Raw genomic sequence first — 17,058 nt, 5'->3', positions numbered from 1 at the left:
TTGAGGTCAGAGGAAAACAATTCTGTTTATTTGCAATCGATCATATAGTCTGGCTATTTCCAGGAATTGTTCCTACTGTCATTCGCAAATATCTTTATACGACAAATATCGCGGGGTCAACATCCCCAACAATTCAAATGGTAATGACTATACAAAATAAATTAAACTATATTTGGACAAAGTACATTTAATCCTTACGTGTACAGCTTGATAAGTTTCAACATCTGATTAAAAGAATCTGCGTTACCGAGAAATCAAATGAAACAACAGAAACCTACCAACCTATAAGCAGAAAAAACAAGTTATAACGCGCTACAATTATTACCATTACAATCGCTATCCTGCTTGAACTTCCAACGGCTCTACGCAAATAAAACAGAGAAAATAGTAATAGAACACAGGTGATGCAAAAGTTAACGCGTAACACCTGTTTTGCCCTTACGCATTTTTATATATAATACACGTAGTAAGCACTTCGTAAAAACGCCTATGCGTTTGTTTATGGTGGTTAATCGGATACTAACCAAAGTAACTACTGTTACTAGAGTTGCAAAACAAAGCGTGTACCTAAGTACGGTACTTAATATTTTTTAAATTTTAAAAAACGAGGTTCTTTAAGAGAATGAAGGAGGAAATCGCAGCTACTGTGTTCTTTATCACTAGACTGGCCAAGAAACACGGGAAGCTGGACCGGCGCAGCAGGGAGAAGTTCGCGGTGGAGCTCACGTCGGTTCTCTTTGAGAAATACAAGAGCCACTGGTACCCGGACAACCCGAGCAGAGGTCAAGCTTTTCGGTGAGCTTTACTCCGCTCTGTTAGCCAAGTTCACACAGGCAGCTGGCCTCTAACTAAAGGTTGAGTATGGAGTATTTTCTATAAACTGAACCCTGGCATACTTTGCAGCTTTAACATTATGACATTGTAATGTTTTTGATTCCATCTAGATGTTTAAGGATGAATAAAGCACAGTGCAAGGATGCAGTCTTGGATCAAGCTTGTAGACGTAGTGACATAGACTACGATGACCTGGGATTGCCAAAGGAGATGACCATTTGGGTGGATCCCTTTGAGGTGTCATGCAGGTGACAGGCTGCCTCTTTACAATGGTCCATTCAAATCTGTGGCTCTTTGATCTAAGGTTGATGGTTTATATCCACAAGGTATGGTGAGAAGAGCTCCCCTTTCTGTGTGGCTCCACTGGAGAGCCATCCAGATGATGGCGAGTTCTCCCGCTGGATCAACAGTGCGGTGGAGAAGGCTTCCTCAGACTATCACTCTGGGAGCTCCTCCGATGAGGAGTCTGGGACCTGTAACAGCAGCGTGAACAGCAGCCTTAGCAGTGGAAGCTCTCTTTCTGAGCACAAGAGCATCCCCACCGTGAGCAATCCCAACAGCGTCTACCAGGTGGGCCAACGACCCTTGGCATCTGCCGGCTCTACGGTGGTGTTCCTGACCCAGACTTCACGGCTTCTATCAAATCCACAGAAAGAACTGAACCTTAAAATCTGGATTCAGCGATCATGTGCTAATCTAGCACCCCTGGTGTTGACCACACGCCACCTAATGCCAGTTGGCTGGTGTGGATAGTCCGCTTGGTTCTGTTTTGACACTGTCTTGTCTCCTGCAGGCCAGTGAATTCTCCAAGCCGGTTGCACAGCCCTGGTCGCTCTACCCAAAGAGGAAGATCTACTCTGGCGATGGGTACCAGCAGCATCAGACGCCTGTATACTACCTACAGAACAAGCCCTTCAAGAACTATAGGGCTTCATTTGCCTTCTCTGGGCCACGTGTGGACCGGTACCACTGGGTCAGCAAGAATCGTTCCTAGCATGTGCTGCGGATTCAGCCTCCCTCCCGGATGGTGCTGAAGTGGTGCAAAATTTAAATTTAAACCTATAAATCTATGAAATTATTTATGGGGCAAGGCCTTGCCTTTGAAGTACTTTTATACCTAAATTTTATTAAACTCTTTTTATGTCGTCTTAAACTGTAACTGCTCAAAAAAGGCTGAAAAATAAAAGTGGCATTTTAAACTGACTACTTTGGCATAGGAGGGAGAAGTGCATGTTTCTTTGGTGTCCAATAGATGGCAGCATATGTAGCAACTTGTGCCCCCCCAGGGGTGGGGGGTAATAGGGGTTGTGTGCAGGACACTAAATGTCTAAGGTGTTAAATTGTTTAGCTTTGAGATTACATAGTGTGTGTGGCAATTTGTGCTTGTTTCTCATATCCTCTGGTGGTAGTGTTGCTCCCTTGAATAACGATCTGGCCTTGTGCTTATAAGTGGATCCTGGATATTCTGTGCTTAAAGTTGTGGTTTAAGGGTGAGGGATTTTACATAAAGTATAACCTGAAATGACCTTGGGTAACCAGACACTGACCCATTGATTGCATTTTATGACCCCAAGAGTCTGTGCACAATCTGAATCCTGTCTTATTGTCTTCATGTGTGTGTCCCCAGTATATGGTGTCTCATGAGAGATTGAAATGAGTAGGAGGGTGTTACCTTAAGCCCTCTGGTATAGGCTCATGAATAATTCTATAGCTGTGTGGTGTTCTGTTTCAGTTTTGTCAGTCTGTTCTCAGTGTTCTCTTTCAGGAGTTCCAGCTCTCATTGCTTCTGCTGGTTGTTTGATGGCATCTGATCATGTTCCAGCTGTCATTGTCTGGGAGAAATTGGTTTCCGGTTTCGCTGGTGATTTTGGGGTGGGGGGGCTGAGACGAGAGGGTGTTCCTGCAGCATTCAGATATTGGACCCTCTGGCTATTAAAATACAGGATGCAATGCTTGATCATACTCTGCTCCCCAGATGTTCCAGCGACGGTCCCTCCTGGGATTATTTGTCTGCAGTGCATTTCCATATGCTTTGCAATATATCCATTTATAAACACTTTCGGCACTTCAATAAGCGTAATGGGCATGTTGCAATCTCAGGAAAGGATATAAGATTTAGATTTTTTCTTTGTCGTCTCCTTGTTCTCTTTACTCCAACTGATATGTAAACCTACACTTATTCTGACTTTGTGTCCACAGTCGGGCCTGGGGCTTACTGAGCATTTGATTACGGCAATTAAAAATCTGCATTTCACCTTCTAGAACATGTTCCTATTGATGCTTTCAAGGCAGCTAGACAAATGAAAAAGCCGTGGGCAGATGATACTCCTTTTTCTAAAAGTGGAAAAATCCTTACCTGCCCCAAATGTGGGATAGACACAAGCTGACCCGGATCTGTAGCCCCGTGTTTTTGTCTTGGACAATGCTCCGTCTCATTCCGAGCGGCCCTCTAGCCTGCGGCTAGGCCATGCGATTGACTCGCCTCATAGCGGCTCGTGACACCGCCAGGGCAGACGGAGGTGTGTGCCGTGATATTGTTAACGAAACCTGCATTTCACTCCTCTCCGTGTCACGCCTCATGCTATGTGATACCTGATTACCACGCTATGTGTTTAGTTCCCAAGGGAAGCACACTTCGAGATGTATCAGGCAATTGTGGTCGGTCTTCATGACAGGTCTTGGATATAGATGTAATGTGTCACCCCCTCAGAAATGCTTGAATTTACAGGCTTATTGCTGACTAATTAGTTTTCGGGAGCTGGTCAATGATTCCTTTGCGTAAGACCTGTTAAATGTGGGCTCACCACTGCAAGGTTACACAGGTGTTACCTGTAGTCAAATCTGCTTCCAAGCCCTTCAAATCTCCCTGCCATGCGTCATACTGAGACACGGAGAATAGCAACGTAGATCTTATCTGCACCTTAATTTTTCTCCAGTTCAATTCAATTCGTATAGCGCCTTTCACAACAGCGTGGACCCAAGGCACTTTACATGGTTGTGTTGTGATATATTACATCATTAAGACAGAATAATACAAAAATAGGGAAAAGAAAAGACAAAGAAATGAAAGAAAGCAAGCCACATGACAACGCAGGAGAGGAACCGAAAACTCCCAAGTATGGAGGTCCAAGGTCACCTGGCTGACCCCCCCCCCCCCCGGCATGTTAATATTACTGAGAAAGAATGAATGGTCTTGCTTGCTAAAAGCAAAGTGTAAACTGTGGTTGAGGGCAAAGCTAGAGTCCATCAGTGAGTCTGTTTTCCATGACGGCCTGTGTAGGGTGGCAGATTGCGGGCTGCACCCACGATGCTACAGTTTTTAAGTCACATCCAAGATGTCACCCTTCCATGGGACTGAACTAGGACTACAGCTCAGATGGTGCCCACCCCCTAATTCCATAACTGCTTGTCCAGTGAATGGTGACAGTGGACCTGGTGTCTGTCATCTGTCCCAGGAAGCACAGAGCAGAATACAGGGGACACCCTGAAAGGGATGCTAGTCTATCACAGAGCACGCAATAAGGGCAATACAGAGATTTTCTGACTGTAGGGTGGAAACAAGGCTACGTCTTGGTAGGTAAGCACACACTGCTACACACAATTATGGTTCAAACCTACAGTCGTGGAGGTAGGACTGGGCAATATCACATCAATATTATGTTGCACATGCACAATAATCACCAGGGCATTTGGCCAGATGCCAGCTGACCCCAGATGGCCTTTCTCCATTCATCCATGTTCCTAGTGCCAGATTTGGTAGCTGACAATCAGTCCGCCGAGGTCTCTGTCTTCAGCTGCCACCCGATCTACACTGCACCCAACCCCAATGGCTCCCCCTACAGGTGATGGGCCCACAGGACGGTGGACCCGTGTCAGGCTCACCTAGGACCAGTTTGCCTTGGAAGACCATACTAGGGACAATTGCCCCCAACAGCAGGGATCACAGAGACACATAATTCACCTCCACCACTATAACGTGGTAATTTATACAGGTGGTTATTTTAAATGTAAGCTTATACTTAGTGTGAAGATTATTTCCCATAAAAGTATGTATATGATGTTGAACTTTAATTTCCTTTTTCACTATCTTATCTAAGATTATTGTTGATGAATCGCTAATATTTACTTACACATTACACAAGAAGTTCTTTACACATAACGTTATTCTTTTGGGCAATTTGAACAAATTTTCTTAATGAAATTGCAGGACATTGACTGGAGTAGTTCACAGAAATAGTCTCAGGGAAATCTGACCCAATTGTGGGAGAACTGATGTTGTCATCTAGGAGGTTCTTGATGTTCGGAGTTTAAGGGTGGTGCTTCATGCTTTGCCGGAGTAGACGCCCAAGAGGTATACATTCTCTCTGAGGGTGGACTACTCCTATGTGTCATCCAGGCACTATAAAAGCCCCAACCCATTACTCAAAGACACACAGAACATGACACAAGCAGGTAGGGACCATATGTCCACAGATGAGAAAGGCTTACATGCGTACAATGTTCCTAATTCTGCGCGTAATAAATATTAAATGGCTGCTCACCATGAACCGCAAGCTGGTCAGTTTGTATGTGTGTCCGGTCCAGTGATGATGCTGTGTGTCTCTCTCTGGTCCAGTGATGATGCTGTTACTCTGTGTCCTTACTGTGATTCTCCTCCTACATCCCGGGAATGCCCAAATCAACAACTGCTCTACCGTCTACAACAGAATGCCCGGTGAGTTCACCTCCATCATCTCGCTGGGTCAGCGGTCTCTCCTTTTGAATTAAATTAGGGTGCAAACTTCCTGTTTGCTGCTGGCCTGGCTAAGTTATGCTTCTGGGCTAGTTAGCTTCTACCGCTAATCTCCCTCTGGCTCACGTCTCGTCTGGACTCTCCCTCTTTTCTCCTTATCTTTCCTTCTCATTTGCTTCTTGGTTGCCCGCAGACAACCGGGACCTTGTGGTAGACTGTGGCACCAATAACATCACCCTGGAGGTGAACCTGTGCACGGCGCAGTGGGGAGGCTACAATGCCAGTGATCTGGTCCTGAATGGCGAGCACAACAACAGCCTATGCAAGGGCACCATCGACCCCAGTCGCGATCCGCCCATCATCCGCTACATGCTGCCCGTCAACAGCAGCGATGGGAACCCCTGCCGACAGGGCCTGCAGGTGACATCATCAGCTGGGGCGCCCCAGGCTGCCGGCATCTGTGGCGTGGGGTTACACTGAAGGGCCGATACTGGAGTCATTTACATGGTGGGGGTTTCAGGGAACTCCCAGAGTGCTGTGATGCTGTTTGAGAATGCATCTCCGAAATGTTTCAGAATGACGGGGTATTTTTTCTGAAATGCGATCTTAACAGCCCCCGATAAGTATTCTACGGAGAGAATCCTCAGGGAAAGTCATCAAGCTGACACTATATGATGGCTAAATTGGCCCATTACATGCTTCCATTATGGGCCATTTTCCTTGTGAAATGAATCTACTGCTCATCTCTCTTCCATCCCAGAATGAGCTGAACCCCCTCAGCAATAATTCTAGGTCTTTGCTTCCAGCTACAACCCGTGGCCTGTTACAGGAATGATCGGAGCCTCAAACATCCTGAATAAGGTCTGTCTGCTCAGGTTCATGCTCCACTTTTTGGTAACCAAAAACATTTCTGGGTGCAGGTTGTGGACGAGGTCCCTCAAGATGCAATCTTCAGCTCTTTCTCCAGCATCCAGTTTGTCATCATCAGTGGCTACATCGACACACCCAAGTCCTCCTATGGAATTATCAGCTATGCCACTGACCTGTACTACCAGTTCTCCTGCCGCTACCCACTGGAGTATTTCCTAAAACCAAACCAAATTGTGACGTAAGTGGCCTTCCATCACCTCGCTTTTCCTCCTCTTATTAATTTGTGCACCCCCACTCCATATACTCTGCTGGCTGGTTTTACTCTGTCTAACAGGTTAAGGCCACAATATCCTGTAAAGGAACTGGGATTTTCCCCTGGAAATGTTAAACCTTAAAAATTCTATTTTATAATGTAGTCCACTTTTTTGAGTGCTTGGTCACTGTATTTTTTTTCTTACGTGTTACTGTGGTGTGTCTCAATCACTGTATTCTCACTATGAGCTGGGTCACTGTAATCTTTGTGTTCTATATTACCGTAATCCAGGGTTCCCTAATTCCAGTGCTGGAGAGGCAGAATCCAACACATTTTGCATGTTTCAAACATACTTAAGAAACCTTGTAATTAGCTGATTAAAGTGTGTTTGAACATGGAAACCTATTGATTGTGTTGGATTCTGCCCCCTGGGCACCAGAACTAGAGAACCCTACTGTAATCTGTCTTGCTGTAAACTGGGTCACTATAATATGTCTCACTGTGTAATGGGTCATTGTAATCTCTCCTTTATCACAACAATCTGTCTTGCTGTGAGCTAAGTCACTGTAATCTGTCCCACCGTGTGATGGCTCACTGTAATGTGTCCCACCGTGTGATGGCTCACTGTAATGTGTCCCACCGTGTGATGGCTCACTGTAATGTGTCCCACCGTGTGATGGCTCACTGTAATGTGTCCCACCGGGTGATGGCTCACTGTAATGTGTCCCACCGTGTGATGGCTCACTGTAATCTGTCCCACCGTGTGATGGCTCACTGTAATGTGTCCCACCGTGTGATAGCTCACTGTAATCTGTCCCACCGTGTGATGGCTCACTGTAATGTGTCCCACCGTGTGATGGCTCACTGTAATCTGTCCCACCGTGTGATGGCTCACTGTAATCTGTCCCACCGTGTGATGGCTCACTGTAATATGTCCCACCGTGTGATGGCTCACTGTAATCTGTCCCACCGTGTGATGGCTCACTGTAATATATCCCACCGTGTGATGGCTCACTGTAATATGTCCCACCGTGTGATGGCTCACTGTAATGTGTCCCACCGTGTGATGGCTCACTGTAATGTGTCCCACCGTGTGATGGCTCACTGTAATGTGTCCCACCGTGTGATGGCTCACTGTAATCTGTCCCACCGTGTGATGGCTCACTGTAATGTGTCCCACCGTGCGATGGCTCACTGTAATCTGTCCCACCGTGTGATGGCTCACTGTAATCTGTCCCACCGTGTGATGGCTCACTGTAATGTGTCCCACCGTGTGATGGCTCACTGTAATATGTCCCACCCTGTGATGGCTCACTGTAATCTGTCCCACCGTGTGATGGCTCACTGTAATCTGTCCCACCGTGTGATGGCTCACTGTAATATGTCGCACCATGTTACTGTGGTCTCTCTGTGACGGCTGTGTGTTTCTCTTCTTAGATCCTCAGTGTCCTTGGCCACGAACAACAACAATGGCAGCTTTGCAAACACACTGAGCATGAACGTGTACAATGTGAGTATGGTCGTGTTGTCAGTCTGCTGTGGTAATTACATGCTGCAGGGAAGACGCACTGATGGTTAGTAAAATAGTGATGGTTAGGGTGACCACTCGTCCAGATTTTGCTGGACATTCTGGTTTTCCAGCCCTCTGTCTGAAATGCTGTTGAGTGTCATCGTTTTAGCCCCCGTTTTCCACCTTTTTTCTTACACCCCTACCCATCCCCCCCACCCCCGGTCGCACAAAAAACATAAAACCCCCCCACACACATGCTACTGTATGGAAGCCAAGAACAGCTGCGCTTGGAATGATTTTTTATGCTCTTATCTCGAGATAACAAGATAATTACCCCCTTCCTCTGCGCTTGATCATTTTTTCATGGGTGTCCCCCTTTTTCACTCTCTGTCCTCCTTGTTGGACAGATTTGTCCGTCTTTTTAGAGCCATGCCAGTGGTCACCCTAATGATGACTGTCCATTAAAAAAAAAATCATGTGTGTCTGCAAGTATGTGTGTGTGGAAGATTGAATGTCATACATACAAGAAAAGGGGAAATAATGATGAATTGATATTGGGTGTGAAGGACAGCTGAAGCTGTTTTCTCATAAATCCCCGACCATCAGGACACAAACTACACTGTGCCGCTGGATATCCCCCCCACTGGACTCCCCCTGCGCAGACCGATCTTTGTTGAAGTCAAGGCCACCAACCTCAGTAACAGGTAGGCAGTAAGGTCCTGCCGTCGGTGGGGGGGGGGGGTGGTTGGGGTCGGCCTGATATCCTAGACTATACAAATGGGCGTTAAAATTCACCAAGTACTTTTATATTGTTTCTACTCACACTAAAGAGTTCATTTGAAACTTTTGTGATTTTTGAAGTTCATTTGAAATTTCAGATAAAAAGAATTCAATAAGTCGAGAGTATTTTTGGCCACCCTAGGGGTCCTCACTGTTTCGACACCACTTTTAGCAGAACAGAAACTCTTTGCTCTCTTATTTTTCAGTTTAAACCTGCTGCTGGATCAATGCTTTGCCACCCCATCGCCCCTGAACGGCTCCACCACTCATGTTCACAACTTTTTCATTGGGTACGTATGCATCATATCTGATGACAGGCGCTGAAAACAGGGTGTGGTCTCCTGATGTACGTCGACAGACAAGAATTTTCCATGTCGTCTGTTTCTTTATTTTCACATTTTGTGACGGCTTCACTGCAGCTAGTAAGACTTTGAGCTGATGGCAGATACAGAAAGTGGCTCATGGGTGGGCCTGGATTAAATCTGGGTAGGCCTTAGTGAAGCTTATCACTGCATGTTTTCTTAAACAGACTTAGATGTTTACAGTATGGTTACTGCCACAATAATACAGCCACAACTTTCCTACCAAAAGAGCACCACTAGAGGGAGCTCACACATTCATTTGTGCTGAGCACCGTACCATAGTTATGTGAAGGAACAGAGTTACATGAGGGTGAGGGTATTTATATATATATAAACTCATTTATCTGAATGGGTGGGCCCAGCTGTCAAAATGCTGACTTTTCTGGTGCTGGGTCAACAGCACCTTGACCACGGGCCTCGTTCTGTCTTGTGTAGTTGTCATCTGGACCCACGGACGGTTGTGTACCAGAACGGCATCTCCAAGGCATCCCGGTTTTCTTTTGAGGCCTTCCGCTTTGTGGAGCACCGCAACAAGGATAGGTCCAGCATCTTCCTTAACTGCATCGTGAGGCTCTGTGAACCCAGCAAATGCCTGGAGATCATGAATGTGAGTGGAATGTACAGCCGCTGCCCCAGCAGGATGTATAAGGGTTAAGGAACCTCATATTTGCCCAAACCAAGCTGAGCGTTTCCTCTGTTGTATGACACAAAACTGACTTGAATGCTGCACCTTTCTACAAAGTATTCCGCTTGAATAATAGGTTATATGTAGCCATTTACACCAAGAAAAAATAAATATATTGCACTGAGTAGGTCAGTTGATAGCATTTTCATTAAGGGACAATATATACACACAGAGGAATAATAACACAATATGTAAGTTGCTTTGGTTAAAATCTTATATTAACTCATATGAAATTGTACCGATTTTGACATGGCGCACTACACTAATAAATCATTTATTTTCCAGGCTTGTAAGACCACGAGGAAAAGGAGGGGTGCCAAAGCCTTCGGAGAGCCGTCAGCTGACTCAGCAACAGTTTCCCTAGGTCCCATCTACACCGCAGAAGACGGTAAGCCATAGTCTCGTCACCATTTTTATGGACACACAATACAAAAAATTACGATAATCCTCAGTCTCCCTCTGTTATGTTAGCTTGTCGGGTAAAGTGCACTGTTTAATATCTTGCAATTTTAATCTTTTACGCAGACCAGACGTGTCGAATGCTGTAAGTGTGGGGAACTAATTTCATTTTATATCTCTCTGATATTTTCCCTGACAGGTGCTGCTACCTTAACTGGCGCAAGTGAGTGAAATTGACACCACATTAAGCACTGCATGTAGACACTGCATCTCTGAACAGCACATGTTAGGGTACATTTCATTAATAGGCTTTCTAATGATTTGCATTGTCCCTGCTAAACACTGCCGGTCTCGTGGCTGGACTTCCATAACATGTCCGCTGAGAGCTCACCCGTCATTTTGCCTGTTATTTTTCCTGACAGCTGAATCCACCTACTTCTCCTCTGCCGCAGGTAAGGGAGATATTAAAATTTTTGTGTTTAAATGTATTTTATGGCACGTAAAAATATCATGTATTTTTAAATATTTTTGTAGGTGTGCTTTAGCATGTAGATGTAGGGACTAATTTTGTAGTTTTTATATTATAGGAGGAAAAGTGCCAAACCTTTTAGTTAGCCTTTCTGAATTTTAGAGGGCTAATGGCAGTAAAATATCACTCAGTATAAAGCTGTATGTCTGTATGGTGTCTCCCCTGTGCAGGCTGCGGCCACCGGCCCCCTAGATCTGAGATCAGTGTCTTCTTCTCTCTCTCCACTGCGGTCGGCGTCGTAATGCTCATGTTAAACTAGCTCCACCCTCAAAGCCACGTTTCCCTTCAGGTTTCTATCACTAAGACCCTCGTAGACCAACAAATTCTTGCTGGTTACAAAGGCAAACACCAAAATTAGCTCCATAAACACATTAATATGCACTGAACGTAAATACTGCTTCGGCGTCCAGAACTGGTTTACGTGCAATTAATGCATTGCACGTTAAGGGGAGCCCTCTGACTCCCCGAGGGGAATTCTGGGTAACCTGCTCAGATCAGGGCTCTCTAAGTGCTGAGGTCTCGCTGGAGTCAATTCTCTTACGACACCATTTAGCCGTTTCCAATTGACACGTTACATTATGTCTCGGAGGCTGATCGACCTGTTGCTAGCCTGTGATGGTTATATATGTTTTTTCCTTGTCCCCGGTGCATATTAACGTATTTCAATGGTCAATGTGACAATGAATCCAGCCTAAAATCACGGGTCATTATCTTAAGCCTAGAACATAAAAAAGAACCCTGAACGTATAAATGTAAAGATAATTAATATTATTAGTAGATTTTTAAGGCGCTTTTAACTGAATGTATATAGCAGAATGCCTACTGGAGAAATTCAGGTGAAGAATCTGTTTTAAGGAGAGACTAGCATGTTCTTTGATGTGAGACTCTGTTCCTTAGCTGCTCTGCCGCCTGTGCCCTAGACTCTGCACTGCCAGATTGCTGCTGTGCTATATACTGCCATGAATTATGTATGAAATAAAGATTAACATTGCCGCAAATAAGCCCAGTGCAATGTTTTATTCCCCACTCTGGAACGATATTTTCAATGATAAGGTACATTGTTTTATATTAAAAAATACACATATATACATATATATTTATATACATATATATAAATTAAACACCTATGGGGCACTGAGCTGCTTTTGCGTTTTATATAAAAAAATACACATATATATTTATATACACATATATAAATTAAACACCTATGCGGCACTGAGCTGCTTTTGCCCTCGTGCACCACTGGAAAGTACATATGACCAAACAAGCAGTGATCAGTGAACTGGATAAATCTGTCCTGCAGTAATTTCAGTCCCTGATATCTTGCCATTTCCACTCTGGAATCCTGTTTCAGTCTTCCTGACATTCTGTTTCAGTCCCTCTGACTTCCTGTTTCAGTCCCTCTGACTTCCTGTTTCAGTCTTCCTGACATTCTGTTTCAGTCCCTCTGACTTCCTGTTTCAGTCTTCCTGACATTCTGTTTCAGTCCCTCTGACTTCCTGTTTCAGTCCCTCTGACTTCCTGTTTCAGTCCCTCTGAGTTCCTTTTTCATTCCGTCTAACTACTTGCTTCTGCATTTCTGATGTCCTCCTTCTGCCTCCCTGGCATCTTACTCCACCAAACCCACATACTGACATTCTGCTTCTGGTAGCTCATGCTACCTTCAGTCCAGGGCTTGCCGGATGTCCCTGAGCAGGAAGCTGAGCTTGGCGGAGAACTCTGATCCCAGGGAGGACGAGCCAGCGTAAGGTTGCAGTGTTGACACTCGGTGCCAGTTCTGCTGCAGACCTTCCAGGTGCTGCTCCAGCTGTGCTCTCAACTCCATGATGTCGGTCTTGGCGCTGAGACAGAACTGGGTCACACCAGGGGACATGCGGCTCTCCCAGCCTGGTTCCTGGCCCAGTGATTCGCGCAGCATGGTTGCCCTGCTCCAAAACCCGATGCGAAATGCCTCCAGCTCCTGGCCTAGGATGGTGCTCACACTCCGCTGAGCTGGTCCCAAGGTGCTGGCCAGCTGAATTTGGACGTCCTCCAGCTGGGAGACCATGAGCTGTTGGGCACCCTCTACAGCCTGGTCCATACTCTGCAGGGCCTCCTGGAAAGATGGTGGGTCTTGTGAGATGTTGGGCCCCTTGTTTCGCCACAGGAGGCCGCTGCAGAGCTCCTGAAGGCTGGCACTGAGGCCCCTGTGGAGCCGCCAGATCAGCGCCCGCAAGTGAAAGTGCGGGTCCATGTAGGCAGGCAGCTTCTCCCTCAGCTCAGCCAGCTGGCCCAGCAGCCGCGCACGAAGCCGCTCCGCTTCACCGTCTGCCGCAATGCGCCCTGGGCCACTGTCTCCCATCATCCTCTTCCACATCCACCTGCTGCAGACAAGTACCAGGGTGGCACTGTTACACAATGCTATGGTATTCATGATAAAATAATACTTCGTAAAAACATGATTTTCAGTGCTGAAACTCACTTCACATTGTAATTCGGCTCCACATCATCATAACCCTTGGTTGCCTTGCTGTCTCTGGGATAGAGGAATTCCCACAGTGCCCCCTTGCTTGTGGCATGTGTGTCTTGCACGACTGGATTAGCTGAAAAAACAGCAGAAGTTATAAAGTCAGTGTCCCAGTAAATCGAAAACGCAGTCTGTGTCACAGTTAAACAGGAAGCGCAGCCAGGGTTACAGGCAAACGGGAAGTGCAGTCAGTGTCACAGGCAGCCCAGAAGCACAGTCTCTGTCATGGGTAAACAGGAAGCGCAGCCAGTGTCACAAGTAAACAGGAAGTGCAGCCAGTGTCACAGACATGCAGGAAATACAACCAGAGCCATGGGTAAACAGTAAATGCAGAATGTCATAAGTAAACAGGAAGCGCAGCCAGTGTCACAAGTAAACAGAAAGTGCAGCCAGTGTCACAGACATGCAGGAAATACAACCAGAGCCATGGGTAAACAGTAAATGCAGAATGTCATAAGTAAACAGGAAGCGCAGCCAGTGTCACAAGTAAACAGGAAGTGCAGCCAGTGTCACAGACATGCAGGAAATACAACCAGAGCCATGGGTAAACAGTAAATGCAGAATGTCATAAGTAAACAGGAAGCGCAGCCAGTGTCAAGCAAAAAAGAGACTCAATCATTGTCACAGATAATGAGCACTGAGATGAGGATGGAGCTTTGGGAAGAAGCTCACAAGCTACGTCTTACATAACAGAGAAGAGCGGCATCAGAAGGACTAACCTGCTGTCATCAGAAAGAAGAGAGCACTGTACAGGAGTCTCAAGTGCATCATTTTGCTTCCCTTTTTCTTTCTCTGGAAATAAACATAGAGATTTCAGAAATTACCTATGGTGTTAATTAATTGCCTAAAATGTGACAGCATGGGTGTTTTGTGTGTGCGTGTGTACATGTGTGTGTGTGTGTGTGTGTGTGTGCGTGGTTCACCTCAGTCAGCCTCTTACCATCGGTCTGTGTTCCCACTGCCTCCGGTTGCTGCTCTGCCTCCCTTTAAAGCCCCCTTATCAGGAGACACCCACCCTCCGGCCCTAGCCAGCCCCCACTGAGTCAACAAGCAGCACGCAGAAGGCGATAACGGGACTTGGCGGGGAGGCCCTCGATGGTGCTTCCCATTAGACACGTGTACGAGTCAAGTAAGGAGCCATGTAGTATCGATCTGGCCATGGTGACGCGGGGATGAGAGCCGATCGCTGGAAAGACGCAAGCATTAGACCTGCGTGCCAATAGCTCGGCTAGTATGGAAGAGGCAGGACTTACGCAATGCTCTGCGATTCCGTTGGCGGTCGATGTTAACAGGAAAATGTGTTCCATGGATGTTTGAATAGTTTTTTTTTTATTATTTGGTGTTTCTTTTTAACTCCAGAAGTAAACATTTATCTAAGTTCATCACCCCTGCAAAATCCTCAGCCTTCGCGTTGTTTGTAAAGCTGCTGTAAATATAGCATTGAATCCAACTGGGCCACAGTGTCAGTGATGCAGTTGTTGCTGCCTGGGGTAAAGTGGACCGGAACCAGGTGGGTGAATGTCTCTGTGGTAATGCGTTCGGCTTTATGCTACAAAGTCCCTGGACTTGGGAAACTGCAATAAGTGGTGCTGTGCTTCAGCTTGGTACTAGTAGGTACCTATGCTGTACTGAGGCTGGCTAGAGGCTCGGGTACAATCACTGTTTATACACTGGAATATACAGCATACTTGTAATTTGGTCCTTAACCATCCATTTTATGAAGCCACTCATCCTATTCAGGGTCACAGGGGGTCTGGAGCCTATACCCGAGGCTACAGGCGCGAGACAGGAAACGTCCCACGATGGGGCACCAACCCATTGCAGAGTACAGTTACACACCATTCACTCACACACACCCATGGGCAATGTGGAAACTCCAATTAGCCTCAGCATGTTTTTGGACACTGGGGGGAAATCAGAGAACCTGGAAAAAAACCCCACAATGACATGGGGAGAACCTGTAAACACACACATGGAGCCATAATGGAGACTTGAACCTAGGTCCAAGAGGTGGAGGGTGACAGTGCTAACCGTTGCACCACCATGCAACCCCCCCGTCCTTAACCTCACATACAGAAATAGACAAAACTATGGCATAAAGAAATTTAACATGCCAAACATTGTTTTTTGCATGGGTAGGTCACACGCGGCAGTGTTAGATGTGCATTCATGGTTAGGTCACACGCGGCAGTGTTAGATGTGCATTCTTGGTTAGGTCACACGCGACAGTGTTAGATGTGCATTCTTGGTTAGGTCACACGCGGCAGTGTTAGATGTGCATTCTTGGTTAGGTCACACGCGACAGTGTTAGATGTGCATTCTTGGTTAGGTCACACGCGGCAGTGTTAGATGTGCATTCTTGGTTAGGTCACACGCGACAGTGTTAGATGTGCATTCTTGGTTAGGTCACACGCGACAGTGTTAGATGTGCATTCTTGGTTAGGTCACACGCGGCAGTGTTAGATGTGCATTCTTGGTTAGGTCACACGCGACAGTGTTAGATGTGCATTCTTGGTTAGGTCACACGCGGCAGTGTTAGATGTGCATTCTTGGTTAGGTCACACGCGACAGTGTTAGATGTGCATTCTTGGTTAGGTCACACGCGGCAGTGTTAGATGTGCATTCTTGGTTAGGTCACACGCGGCAGTGTTAGATGTGCATTCTTGGTTAGGTCACACGCGGCAGTGTTAGATGTGCATTCTTGGTTAGGTCACACGCGGCAGTGTTAGATGTGCATTCTTGGTTAGGTCACACGCGACAGTGTTAGATGTGCATTCTTGGTTAGGTCACACGCGGCAGTGTTAGATGTGCATTCTTGGTTAGGTCACACGCGACAGTGTTAGATGTGCATTCTTGGTTAGGTCACACGCGGCAGTGTTAGATGTGCATTCAGGCATCCATGTTCCTGCTGGTTTTTTCTGCCAATTAATCTTTACTGTTCTGTCAGGGGGAGCCCATGAGATGTGGTGCAAGGGAATATGGTTATGGCTCCAGTTTCCACTGAGGAATGGGTGACAGGCATGTGTGACACACACACACACACACACAGTCCACACATGCATATTTTTATGAGGACTCTCCATTCATTTCTATGTGCATAACCCGAATCCCAACCAGCCCTAACCTTAACCATAAGAAACTTTGTGGAGACCAAAAACCTCACATGGTAAAAAGTTACAGATTTTTAACACATTTTGGGGAAAGCTGGTCCCCACAAACACACACACACACTGTCCTTACAAAGAATGTCCAGAGAAGATAAGAACACATGAGGTTTGCATTTTTCTGTTGTACATTTATTTAAATGGATATTAAAGGTCAAGAGTCACCTGACTTTGTGCCAGCATACCTGTAAACACATGCAAAACGTCGTAATGAGACGCCCCGGCTAAAGTCTAACGTGGCAGTTTGCCGGCTTATCTATTGACCTGTGCTTGTTCATTGTGTTCCTGTTTGTTGTTTTCTCTGGAATGCGTCTGTCTGCAGGCTGTTCCACGCTATTTTCTCACCGCTCACTGTTTTGCGTTATTGATTGCGGGCATTTATTCTTATTTTCGGAGAAGCGGGGGTGGGGGAGTGTTAGGGTGCTCCCTTTGGC

General features: G+C 46.1%; 2 protein-coding genes across 2 annotated transcripts; both read left to right on the top strand.

Moving 5' to 3' along the window:
• Positions 1–457: 457 nt before the first annotated feature.
• On the top strand, positions 458–2,037 carry btg4 (B-cell translocation gene 4). The gene is made up of 4 exons (XM_023826190.2): positions 458–795; positions 945–1,082; positions 1,161–1,404; positions 1,628–2,037. Exons 1-4 carry the CDS (start codon positions 623–625, stop codon positions 1,826–1,828), a joined length of 756 nt encoding a protein of 251 aa, XP_023681958.1. The 5' UTR covers positions 458–622; the 3' UTR covers positions 1,829–2,037.
• Positions 2,038–5,451: 3,414 nt separating this feature from the next.
• Positions 5,452–11,886, top strand: LOC111851262 (zona pellucida-like domain-containing protein 1). The gene is made up of 11 exons (XM_072701644.1): positions 5,452–5,548; positions 5,760–5,986; positions 6,487–6,674; positions 8,127–8,199; positions 8,806–8,903; positions 9,186–9,269; positions 9,777–9,948; positions 10,312–10,414; positions 10,625–10,648; positions 10,848–10,877; positions 11,125–11,886. Exons 1-11 carry the CDS (start codon positions 5,452–5,454, stop codon positions 11,211–11,213), a joined length of 1,185 nt encoding a protein of 394 aa, XP_072557745.1. The 3' UTR covers positions 11,214–11,886.
• Positions 11,887–17,058: the final 5,172 nt, after the last annotated feature.

Source organism: Paramormyrops kingsleyae, chromosome 17, assembly GCF_048594095.1.
Source record: "Paramormyrops kingsleyae isolate MSU_618 chromosome 17, PKINGS_0.4, whole genome shotgun sequence".
Classification (NCBI taxonomy): domain Eukaryota; kingdom Metazoa; phylum Chordata; class Actinopteri; order Osteoglossiformes; family Mormyridae; genus Paramormyrops; species Paramormyrops kingsleyae.
This window is presented reverse-complemented; position numbering and strand designations above follow the sequence as displayed.